Genomic DNA, 12,948 nt, shown 5'->3' with positions numbered 1-12,948 from the left:
AGAGACGGGGTTTCACCGTGTTGACCAGGATGGTCTCGATCTCTTGACCTCGTGATCCACCCGCCTCGGCCTCCCAAAGTGCTGGGATTACAGGCGTGAGCCACCGCGCCCGGCCTCCACTTCTTTCTATTTATTTATTTTTAGAGATAGGTTTCACTATTTGGGCCAAGCTGGTCTCGAACTCCTGACCTCAGGCAATCTGCCCATCTTGGCCTCCCAAAGTGCTGGGATTACAGGAGTGAGCCACCATGCCCAGCTATTTATTTATTTTGAGATGGAGTCTCACTCTGTTGCCCAGGCTGGAGTGCAGTGGTGCGATCTCAGCTCACTGCAAACTCTGTCTCCCGGGTTCAAGTGATTCTTGTGCCTCAGCTTCCTGATTAGCTGGGATTACAGGCATGCGCCACCATGCCTGGCTAATTTTTGTATTTTTAGTAGAGATGGGGTTTCACCATGTTGGCCAGGCTGGTCTTGAACTCCTGACCTCAAGTGATCTGCCTACTCTGGCCTCCCAAAATGCTGGGACTACAGGCATGAGCCATCATGCCCGACCAACTTCTACTAATTTATGCACTAAGAGTATTACATTATGGTAGAACAGTGCCATAGAATGTTTCTTCAAGGCCGGGTGCAGTGGCTCATGCCTGTAATCTCAGCACTTTGGGAGGCCGAGATAGGTGGATCCCCTGAGCCCAGAAGTTTGAGTCAACATAGTCTGAGCAACATAGTAAGACCTTGTCTCTACAAATAATAGTTTTTTAAAAAGTAGCTGGGCATGGTGGTGCATGCCTGTCGTCCCAGCTACTTGAGATGCTGAGGTGGGAAAATTGCTTGAGCCCAGGAGGTTGAGGCTGCCGTGAGCCATGATTGTGTCTCTGCACTCCAGCCTGGGCAGCAGAGTAAGACCCTATCTCAAATAAAAAGAGAATATTTCTTCAAATTATGCCTTAGTCAGAATTCCTACATTTAAAACAGATAAAAATACAGCATCTGCTCTGGTGACAGGGAGTGGAGGGCGGAGCAACCCACTCATTCCCCCTTGTTCCCTGAGATATCCTTAAGAATATTTCAAGGCCCTGCTGAACTCAGCATGAAAACTGCACCAATGGACAAAGGTAACAAGTCTTCGGAAGCCTGAGATTCAGCCCTGCCCTCATCCTAGAATTGTACTCCCCATTCTACAGGACTTGAACTACGAACAGGGGTTAGGAAACCAACTCCAAATTCTGGTTCTGCTGTGAGCATGCTTTATAACCCTAGGCGATCTTCTAACTTTGTGGCTAAGATTTCTCATCTGAAAAATGAAGAACCTGGACTCTGTGATCCCCAAGCCTTCCTTCTGTAGGTTTTGTGTACCTTACCTTAGCTATAGTTGGAGGTGTGCCAGGGCTATGGCACCTTTACAACATACACTGTGACCAGGAGCTTGATGGGCCGGTTCTGTGGAATCCCCCGGGAGATCTGGGGCTCAGAGAACGACACTGCCTCTGATTCAGGGTAAATGAGGAAGGAGCCCTGAGTTGTGGGGAGACAGAAAAGGCTCTAGTAAGAGAATTGTGCTCCTGAATCCCCGCCTGGGCTCCCCGGTTCCGCTTTCCTTCCCCAAATGTACCTTGAACTTGCCCACAAGCTGTCCAGATCCCTCCTCTTCTCCACCTCCATCCTGGCCCCCTTGCCCTGGGTACAGAGGAAACACATTCAGCCAGTCTTCAAAGTGGTTAAACTCTTCCTCCAGAGACCTGTTGTAGATCTAAAAGCCAAGGACTTCAGTGACAGTCCAATGTTCAGAACCCAAAGGAGACCTTCCTCTCTCCAGTACCCAGTCACCTTCAGGGTGGCAATTGCTTTTTTTCGGGACACAGTGCCTTTAACTTCAGCCTCACCCTGGTCATGGGCCTCCCCAACCATAGTAATGAGGTTGACCCCATCTGGAAATAGCAAAAACGCTCCAGTCAGAAATACCTGGATGTGCAGGGGATGGGCAGATGGAACCGGAGCAAAAAGTCCGATCTCTTACCTGAATCTCTGGGATCATCCATTTCATCTTCATCAAAGTTGTGCTGAAATTAAAGAACAGACCCAGAGATTCTTCCCCATCCCCTTCAACTCCTGAGTCTACCCGCTTTTCCAAGAAAGCTGGGAAACCTTCGTTCATTCAAGTTCCAGCTGTGTATGCCACTTGCTTTTTTTTTTTTTTGAGACGGAGTTTCGCTCAATTTCGGCTCACTGTAAACCTCCACCTCCCAGGTTCAAGTGATTCTCCTGTCTCAGCCTCCCAAGTAGCTGGGATTACAAGTGCCCACCACCACGCCCAGCTAATTTTTGTATTTTTAGTAGAGATGGGGTTTCGCCATGTTGGCCAGGCTGGTCTTGAACTCCTGACTTCAAGTGATCTGTTTTGGCCTCCCAAAGTGCTGGGATTACAGGCATGAGCCACCATGCCCAGGCTTGAAATGATATTTTGAATATGTTACTAAAATTAATTTCAACTGTTTCCTTTTACTTTTTTAATGTGGCTATTACAAAAGTTAAAATTACATATGTGGTTCATATTATATCTCTGTTGAACAACATAGCTCTAGATAATGGAGTTAATAATACCCAGCTTTGGGCTGGGCGCGGTGGCTCATGCCTGTAATCCCAGCACTTTGGGAAGCTTAGGCAGGTGGATTACGAGATCAGGAGTTCGAGACCAGCCTGACCAACATGGTGAAACCCCACCTCTACTAAAAATACAAAAATTAGCTGGGTGTGGTGGCATGTGCCTGTAGTCCTAGCAACTAGGGAGGCAGGAAAATTGCTTGAACCTGGGAGGCAGAGGTTGCAGTGAGCTGAGATTACGCCACTGCATTCCAGCCTGGGCAACAAGAGCAAAACTCCATCTCAAATAATAATTCCCAGCTTACAGAATTGTGAAGAAAAGATGACTGCAATGAAGAACTCTGAAAAACTGTAGAGCTCCACCTTGAATGAGATCTTTCTTGTTTTTGTTTGTTTTTTGAGACAGAATCTCACTGTTGCCCAGGCTGGAGTACAGTGGCATGATCTTGGCTCAATGGAGCCTCCGCCTCCAGGTTGAAGCAATTCTCCCACCTCAGCCTCCTAAGTAGCTGGGACTACAGGCATGCACTGCCATGCCCAGCTAAAAGATCATTCATTTTACTATTTACACCCCAGCCCCATCCCTGGGACCCTTCTCTTCCCCCACCTGCCCCTGGAGCTCCTGCAGCGATGCATAGTACTTAGACCACCAGTTGAGATCTTCCGCATCTGGGATGTCTTCTTCCAGCTCAGGGCCTTGATTCAAGAGGCCTCCTAGGCAGAGCTTCTTCAGAGGAGGCTGAGGAAGAACAGACTTTGTCCCTTTAACCCAGTACCATCCTAAGTCCTTCCAGTCCCTTCTCCACCTAGCTCCTCTGCCCCATCACCTTCAGGAGCTGTCTGGATAGACCCGCTTCAGCCAAGATGGGATCCAGGGACTTCTGTCCTGGGAGGGGAGACATGGCAGCATGAGGAGATTAGTCAGACTCCATACACCATCGGAGGGCCTCTGGAGCCACGTCTGCCAGGAATCAGAGGGGCCTCTGTCTGGGGCCCCGAAGGAGAAGGCTTCTCACCTTGCGGTCCCTTGGGCATCACATCCCCTGTCTCCTCCATCTCTCCTTCCTCCTCAGGAGAATCCTCATGTCCCCAAAATGTGAATCGCAGCATATGGGGGACAATGTGGGAACCCACAAGGACTGTGCGGCCAAAGGTCCGGCGCTCAATCACCAGAATGCTGAGTGGGGGCTGCAAGTGAGGCTGCTTTGGCAAGTCCTGGGGGTGGAAGAGAGAAACTGTGTCTTTGAAGACCTGAGGAAGAGGGAAAGGCAGTCACAGAGACAAGGAGCAAAAAAATACATCTACACCTGCTTTCTAAGCCCAGCCGTGTCATAGCCTCACTGTGTAACCTCTGCTAAGCCTTCTCACCCTGTTTCCTGGCTGAAAAAGGGACACGATCCTGGATTCAAAAGACTACTTTAAGTATCAAATGACATAATAGATACATAAGTACCGTGGAGCCTACAAAGTGCTGTCAGAGGCCGGGCGCAGTGGCTAACGCCTATAATCCCAGCACTTTGGGAGGCTGAGATGGGTGGATCACCTGAGGTCAGGAGTTCGAGACCAGCCTGGCCAACATGGTGACACCCCATCTCTATAAAACAACAACAACAAAACAAAGTGCTGTCAGAGGCTGGGCATGGTGGCTCACGCCTGTTACCCCAGCACTTTGGGAGGCTGAGGCAGGCAGATTGCTTGAGCTCAGGAATTCGAGACCAGCCTGGGCAACATGGCAAGACACTGTCTCTACCAAAAACATAAAAAAATAGCCAGGCATGGTTGTGCACACCTGTGGTCCCAGCTACTCAGGAGGCTGAGGTGGGAGGATCACTTAAGCCCAGGGGACAGAGGTTGCAGCGAGCCAAGACTGCACCACTGCACTTCAGCCTGAGTGACAGAGTGAGAGAGAGACCCTTTCTAAAATATAGATATATGTATACACACACACACACACACACACACTTTATATAAATGTATATATATAATATATATATATATTATATATATACTTTATATATATATTTTTTGGCTAGGCATGTTGGCCCACACCTGTAATCCCAGCACTTTGGAAGGCTAAGGCAGGCAGATCACTTGAGGTCAGGAGTTCAAGACCAGCCTGGCCAACATGGTGAAACCTTGTCTCTACTAAAAATACAAAAAAAATAGCTGGGCATGGGGACAGGTGCCTGGAATCCCAGCTACTTGGAAGGCTGAGGCAGGAGAATAGCTTGAACCTGGGAGGCAGAGGTTGCAGTCAGCCAAGATCACGCCACTCCAGTGTGGCTGACAGAGTGAGACTCTGTCTTAAAACATATATTATGGGGGACGGGGGAGGGAAAAATATATATATTACAGTTTATTTTATCTTTATTAAAGGCCATTTTAGGGTTAAAGGCCATATATATATAAATATATATATATGGCCTTTAACTCATGAATTCCATATCTATCAATGGATCCTAAGGGAAACAATTTTACTACTGTATTGATGGGTTTATTTTATGTATTTGTAGATATATACACATATGTATGACAATTGTAGCACAAAAGAGAAAGGAAGAAACAGAGCTATACCACAGAAAAGTTTGTATATTTTACTGGAACTATATTAGAATTAATCTGAAGTAGACTGTGAAATAGTAGTATGCAAATTCTAATCCCTAGAGCAACTACTAAGTAAAAATCAACAAATTAAAATAGTACACTAATAAATATCAAAATATAGGCCGGGCATGGTGGCTCATGCCTGTAATCCCAGCACTTTGGGAGGCCAAGGTGGGTGGATTGCCTGAGCTCAGGAGTTTGTGACCAGCCTGAGCAACATGGTGAAACCCCATCTGTAGTGAAACACAAAAAAAATTAGCCAGGGGTGGCAGCCTCCCAGCTACTTGGGAGGCTGAGGCAGGAGAATTGCTTGAACCCGGGAAGTGGAGGTTGCAGTGAGCCAAGATCATGCCACTGCACTCCAGCCTGGGCGACAGAGTGAGGCTCCGTCTCAAAAAAAAAAAATTATATCTATCTATCTATCTATGTGTGTGTGTGTGTGTGTGTGTGTGTGTGTGTGTGTGTGTGTGTGTATCTATAATAAGCATCTATTTAATGCAAAAGAAAGTAGTAAAAGAGGAACAATAAATACACAAGACATAGAAAACAAACAGCAAAATGGCAGATGTAAATTCAACCAATAATAGCACCAAGTGTGATCATATTAAACACCATTAAAAGACAGAGATTGTCAATTGCATTAAAAAAGAGATGCAACTCCATGCTGAGACAGACTTTTTTTTTTTTTTTTTTTTCTTTTGAGATAGAGTCTCGCTCTGTCTCCCAGGCTGGAGTGAAGTGGCACAATCTCTGCTCACTGCAACCTCCGCCTCCTGGGTTCAAGGAATTCTCCCATCTCAGCCCCCTGAGTAGCTGGGACTACAGATGCATGCCGCCACCCCCAGCCTATTTTTTGTATTATTATTAGAGACGGGGTTTTGCTGTGTTAGCCAGGATGGTCTCCATCTTCTGCAGAAAAGTTTGTATATTTTACTGGAACTAAATAAGTGTTAATCTGAAGTAGGCTGTGAAATAGTAGTAGGCTTTTTTTTTTTTTTTTTTTTAATTTGAGACAGAGTCTTGCTCTGTCGCCCACGCTGGAGTTCAGTGGTGATCTGCCTGCCTTGGCCTCCCCAAAGTGCTGGGATTACAGGAATGAGCCACCATGCCCAGCCTGAGATACTCTTTAGATTCAAAGACACGTAAAGAATGAAGTAAAAGTATAGGAAAAGATATATCATGCAAATAGTAACCACAGAGAGCTGGAGTAGTTATACCACTAGAGAAAACAGACTTTAATACAAAAAATATTACTAGTGACAAAGAGATATTTTATAATGGTAAACAGGTCAATTCATCCAGAAGATACAACAATTATAAACATATACACCTAACAAGAGCCTCAAAATACAAAAACTAAAAAAGTTATAGAATTGGAGAGAGAAATACACAATTCACCAGTAATAGTTGGAGACTTCAATACCCTATTCTCAATAACGGATAGACAGAAAATAATCAAGGAGGCTTGTTCAAGAGGTGATGTAGAGCATCAGTAATACCTAGAGAGCACCACAAGTCCATGAATTAATCCAGGGATCAGCAAACTACAGCCCATAGACAGAGTCTGGCCTGCTGTCAGTTCTGTAAATATTCATTTTCATATTATCTATGGCAGTTTGCATGCCATGATGGCAGAGTTGAATAGTTGCAACAGACTGGATGGCCCTCAAAGCATAAAATATTTACTATTTGGCCCTTTACAGAGAGTTTGCTGACCCTTGGATAATCTAAGATAACCAGGTAGAAAGTCACTATCCACAGCCCTCTTTCATTAGTCTGCCCTCCTTGTCCCCTAGCCCATGGCCTCACCACGGTCAGATGCCTGACAAGCTCAGTGAAATTGGGGCTCTCACGGTAGCTGGCCAGGACCTCAGACTCCACACATCGCCCAGCCACCTCCAGTACAACCTGGGGCTGCTCCACCTCGAACAGATGCACACGTCCAAGGCCCCTAAGACCCCAGAACAGCACCTGGGGTCAGGAAGTGGGAGATTCAGGGGCCTGCACCAGCCCAACGGGCACCCGGATGTGGGGGCACAAGGGGCTTTGAGTACCTGGTGCTACCTCAACACGGAACTCCCTGAGCACTGGGCACACATTGGGTGGAAGGGACAGGCGTCCAGAGAGGGGCTCGACTAGGGGTGCCAAATCCTGGGGCTCCACATCACTGGGCACAAAGGGCTGTAGGAGGGAAAAGTTCAGAGGACAAAGAAGAATCAGGCCAAAGGAGGGAAAGCCTAGGTGTGGGGAGGGGAAAAGGAGAGGTGCTGGTGAAGTATAAACGCAGGGGAACCGGCCAAGGCTGGACTGGAGGAAGGGAGGGGGTCTGGGGAAGCAGCCGAGTGTAGGAAGGGAGGGAGGTGTCTGAGGCATGCAAGATGGCCCAACAAGGTGAACCTGACACGTGAATACTTGCAATGTGCCTTGGGATCAAGTGGTCCAATGATGTGGTCTCAGGACAGAGCTGCAGTCTGTATTCTCTGGGGATAAGAGACCTAGGGGCTGGCCCTGGGACACACTCATATTTTATATTCCCTGGGGCTGGATGCCCTGATGGATTAATGAGTTGGGCTCACAGCCTGTGCCAGCCATGCCAGGGCATGCTGACCTCAAGTCGGCCACTGTAGTCCAGTTCGATGAGTTCAAAGGCGGCAATGAGCCCTCCAGCTGCCCAGGGTCCCTTCCTCAGGGGGAAGAACTGCAGCTCCAGGCGTTGGTATGGGTCCTCCACCAGCTTTACCCTTGGGGGGGGCCAGTGCCCTGCCCAGGAACACAGGGGGGCCCTAGGGAGAGGAGGGCAGTGAAGACAAAGGGAAGGCAAGCATCAAGGGGGAAACTCCGGGCCAGGGACCCAGGGAGGGCCCAGGCCACACTCACAAACTTATTGTGATCAAAGACATTGATGATCACTAATGGAGGCTCCTCCTGCAGGTGCTCCCTCCTCCCGTCCACGATCAACTGCTCAAATACCAAGAGTTCATCCCACAGCAGGCTCAGCGTCTGCTCCAGGACCTTGGGGCCAGGCAGGGAAGAGGGCAGCAGCAGGTGTCAGGAGAAGTCTCCCAACACGCATGCCATGTCATGTGAGCATCCCTGCTCTGAAGGATAAAGTAACTGGTTGTCACAAGAGGAGTGAGATGGGACGAAGACGAAGGCATCTTCAGAAGGTGTTGCCACCGCCCCTTCCCAGCCCTGCCTCCCTATTGCAATTGGCCAGCCTCAGAGTCTAGGCCTAAAAACCCTAGAAAACAGCCTCTCACCCCTAAGACCTCCGGCTCTACATTACCCCACTAAGGTAGGGCCTGCTCTGCAAACCCAGGGTGGGAAGACAATCTTGGGACCTTGGGGGAAAGCTTAGACCCACCCCACCTTGCCTCCTGGATCCCTTCCACCCACATGCCATCCCAGCCCTCACCCGTGTGGTCTGGCACTGGGTAGAGATGAGGACTCGAGCAAAGGGGTCTGAGAGGCCACTGTTATCTGCTGCCAACACGCCTCGGGCCTGGTACAAGTGAGCCCGGACCTGGAAGTAGCTAAAGTCTGGGGTGAGGGCAAGGAAGCTGCCACATTTGCTCAGGAGATCATTAGAGTCCCCTGACTCAGCCCCACAACTTGTGTGGAGAGCGAGGTGGGCCTTATACCTGCCCTGCCCACCCTCTGCACTCACCATCCCGGTGCAGGCTGGAGGGCAGCCTGGCCGAGGGCTCGGGCAGCAGGTCTGGGGGCAGCCCGGAGGTGCAAGCCTTGGCTTGCTTGTCCAGGCCCAGCCACAGGAAGAGCTCCAGCTTGGCACAGACCTCACCAGGGGGTGCCCCGGGTAACTGTGTGTAAAGAAGGCATGTCAAAGCCCTGATACCTCCTCTCATGACCCCAGCTAGACCTAGCAATCCAGCTTCTCCAGGGCACACTGTACTGCACATCGCTACACCATGCCAAGCTCCCAGTCCACTCCCTACATGCCCAGCCTGATCCTCTTCCTGCCCTCCACCCTACGCCATGACCCTCGCATGCTCAATCCCTACACCTCTTGCCCTAATACTGCCACTTTCTGTACCCCACACCACAGACCCCTAACAACACTCTGAGCTCTGCTCTCCCACCTTTATCCCCTCCACCCCAACATGTTCACATTCCCTGTCCCCAACCGCAAGGGTCATGGCTTCTCCCTGCTAGGGACCCTTTTTGGTATCTTTTCCAGGGATGCTTCATTTAGAAATATTTGGCCTGCTACAAAAAAAGAACCAGCTGCACCATTTTTATTTTAAGATGGAGTCTCACTCTGTTGTCCAGGCTGGAGTGCAATGGTGTGATCTCTGCTCACTGCAACCTCTGCCGTCCGTGTTCAAGTGATTCACCTGCCTCAGCCTTCCTAGTAGCTGGGATTACAGGCATGCGCCACCATGCCCAGCTGATTTTTGTATTTTTAGTAGAGACGGGGTTTCACCATGTTGGCCAGGCTGGTCTCTAACTCCTGACCTCAAGTGATCCACCCACCTCAGCCTCCTAAAGTGCTGGGATTACAGGTGTGAGCCACCGTGCCAGCCAGACCAGCCACACTTTTAAGGGGTGAGTCACACACTCTCATTTTTGGTACCCTGCTTATCAGGGTCTAGTTAGCAAAAGGGCCCATACAAGCCCAGAGCTAGGAAGATTTGGGGTTTATCTGATTTCAAAGCTGCCCAGGGCAAAGGCACAATCTGTTTCTGGTGTTTTGGACAATTGGAAGGCGTTCAGGAGCCCCTGGTTGGGAAGCACAGGCCTCCACCCATGCCTACCCCTGGCCTATGAGCTCCACTCCACTTCTCCCGGCCCCTCACTCACAGCCCCCCTCACCGTAAGCATTAGACTCTGGATCTTCCCGCAGTCCCGGCCGCGTTCCTCCTCCACCACAGAGAACAGCACATCCTGGGCAGGGATCCGGGCCCAGGCCACGCGGCGCCTCCCGCTGAGCATCCAGACCAGCACGTCAGGGAGGGGTGGCTGGGGCTGTGGGTGGGGAACTGGTCACAGAGGTGGATCTGGAGCTGACACCTCTTGCTCTCACAGCTTGAACTGAATGGACCAAATAGCCACTCCAGCTCTGATCTCCCCAAGACAGGGTCTCACTCTGTTGCCCAGGCTGGAGTGCAGTGACATGATCGTGGCTCACTACAGCCTTGACCACCCAGGCTCAAGCAATCCTCCCACCTCAATCTCTCGAGTAGCTGGGAATATCAGCTTACGCCACCACACCTGGCTAATGTTTTATTTTTTGTAGAGATGGGGTTTGGCCATGTTGCCCAGGCTGGTCTCAAACTCATGGACTTAAGTGATCCTCCTGCCTCAGCCTCCCAAAGTGGTGAGATTATAGGTTCGAGCCACCACGCCCAGCTGAGAGACCACCCACTGTTAGACAGTTGTGACAGTCTCCAAAGCAGTCTTCCTGCCTTGAGCTCTCCCTTCCTATCCACTCTGCTATGGCTGGCTGGCTTCTCCCCATCCTGTGGGTGTCAGCTGCAATGTTGTCTTTGCAGAGAAGACTTGTCTGACCATCTTATCCAAGCAGGTTCTCCTCTACCTCTCAGCCTCTGTAACCTCTTATCAATTCCTATAGATCATAATTATTTTTCACATTCATTTTCAGATGTAGTGTCTGTCTCCCTAGAATATGAGCCTCAAGAGGGCAAGGAATATGGCAGGGGCTGATCCCAGGGCCTAATACAGAGTCTGGCACACAGGAGGACTTGAAATTTCATTGAGAGGCCAGGTGTGGTGGGTGAGACTGGGTATGGTGGCTCACACCTACAATCTCAGCACTTTGGGAGGCCAAGATGGGCATATCACCTGAGGTCAGGAGTTTGAGACCAGCCTGGCCACCATGGTGAAACCCCATCTCTACTAAAAATACAAGAGTAGGCAGGCGTGGTGACACACGCCTGTAATCCCAGCTACTTGGGAGTCTGAGGCAGGAGGATCACTTGAATCTAGGAGGCAGAGGCTGCAGTGAGCTGAGATCAGACCACTGCACTCCAGCCTGGGCGACAGAATGAGATTTCATCTCAAAAAAAAAAAGTATCACTGAGTAAGCAAAAACACAACAGGTAGAACTAATCTCTCCAAATCACAAATCTGACCCTCTCCTTCCCGTTCAAAACCATCATGCCAGACTTCCATTTCCATGGATATTATGAGCCAGGAATTAAGACCTACCTCTCACCAAAAGCAACTAAAATGCCTTTTATTATCTCACCATGGCCTTTAATTAAATATTTAATAAAATTAATAATAAAATATTTAATTTAAATTTTATTAAAATTTAATAAAATTAATTTAATAAAAGAAATGTTTTTATTAAAGTCCGTGATGAGATAATAAGAGTCAAGAATTATCAGACCAATTTCTAAATGACCATGGGAATCTGGGGAGGTCAGCAGAGCGTTAAAGTCACTTTTGCCACAAGGGCGTGTGCCAGGTTTCCATGACCTAACAGTGAGTAAAGACATAATAGCGAACCCAGACCCCACTCAGGACAGGAGTCTACCAGTAGATTTCTCCCTCTCCCTGAAAGCTAGGATCCCAAAGAAGGATGCCTTGAGGATAAAGATAACCCATAAATAAACCTGCCCTACTCACACCACCCAGGGATCTACAAGGAGAATTGCCCGGCTGATGGGAGTAGCCAGGAGTTGAAAATGTGTTCCTGAAAAGAATAACCACAGCTGACTTTCTCACAGTGCCGGAATGTTGCTTCACATCAAATTTTAGTGTAAGGTGATCTAAGGCAGAAGCAAAGTCAAGTGGTAACAAGAGTGAAACTCTGTCCCAAAAAAATAAATAAAAATAAAAAAAATGAAAAGACCAGCCATGGATGATAGCTCACACCTGTAATCCCAGTACTTCGGGAGGCCGAGGTGGGCAGATCACAAGGTCAGGAGTTTGAGTTGTCATGGCCAACATGGTGAAAGCCCATCTCTACTAAAAATACAAAAACTAGCCGGGTGTGGTGGTATGCACCTCTGGTCCCAGCTACTTGGAAGACTGAGGTGGGAAGACTACCAGGAGCCCAGGAATTCGAGGCTGCAATGAGCCATAATCTCACCACCGCACTCCAGCAAGACTTTGACTCAAAACAAAAAATAAAAATAAAAAAAATTTTAAAAAAAAGAAAGTACAAGGATTGAAATAAAAAATTTAATAGAAACACTTACAGAGTCTTCTGATTTTCAATTAAGAAACCTAAACAACTCAATGTGGAAAAGAAATCTTTTCAACAAATGGTGCTGAAACATCTGCATATTCTTTTTTTTTTTCTTTCTTTAGAGACAAGGCCTCACTATGGTGCCCAGATTGCATGCAACCACACTATGGTGCCCAGTTCAAGCCACGCTCAAACTCCTGGCCTCAAGTGATCCTCCTGCCTCAGCCTCCCGAGCAGTTGTGACATAGGCATGAGCCACCGCACCCGGGCTTGGATGTCCATATTTTTATTTTAAAAATAGAACTTCTGGCCAGGTGCGGTGGCTCACGCCTGTAATCTCAGCACTTTGGGAGGCCGAGGCGGGCAGATCACCGAGGTCAGGAGTTCAAGACCAGCCTGGCCAATATGGTGAAACCGTGTCTTAAAAAAGAGAAAAAAACGGGCCCGGCGTGGTGGCTCACGTCTGTAATCCAAGCACTTTGGAGGCCAAGGAGGGTGGATCAACTGAGGTCTGGAGTTCAAGACCAGCCTGACCAACATGGTGAAACCCCGTCTTTATAAAAAAA

The 12,948-nt window shown here is 48.7% G+C and overlaps 1 protein-coding gene across 1 annotated transcript in view; it reads right to left on the bottom strand.

Annotated features, from left to right (window-relative positions):
• LOC108292451 (fer-1-like protein 4) overlaps positions 1-12,948 on the bottom strand; it is a 45,522-nt gene that overhangs the window by 14,626 nt on the left and 17,948 nt on the right. The window contains 15 exon segments of the mRNA XM_017513404.2: positions 1,399-1,515; positions 1,613-1,750; positions 1,828-1,928; positions 2,018-2,060; positions 3,209-3,340; positions 3,429-3,487; positions 3,618-3,816; positions 7,015-7,176; positions 7,270-7,386; positions 7,814-7,954; positions 7,956-7,988; positions 8,083-8,217; positions 8,621-8,745; positions 8,873-9,026; positions 10,039-10,191. Coding sequence (XP_017368893.2) covers positions 1,399-1,515; positions 1,613-1,750; positions 1,828-1,928; positions 2,018-2,060; positions 3,209-3,340; positions 3,429-3,487; positions 3,618-3,816; positions 7,015-7,176; positions 7,270-7,386; positions 7,814-7,954; positions 7,956-7,988; positions 8,083-8,217; positions 8,621-8,745; positions 8,873-9,026; positions 10,039-10,191 — 1,809 coding nt within the window.

This window comes from Cebus imitator, unplaced genomic scaffold, assembly GCF_001604975.1.
Source record: "Cebus imitator isolate Cc_AM_T3 unplaced genomic scaffold, Cebus_imitator-1.0 Scaffold18, whole genome shotgun sequence".
In the NCBI taxonomy this organism is placed as follows: Eukaryota; Metazoa; Chordata; class Mammalia; order Primates; family Cebidae; genus Cebus; species Cebus imitator.
The sequence above is the reverse complement of the archived record's forward strand: the minus strand, read 5'-3'. Positions and strand labels throughout refer to the sequence as shown.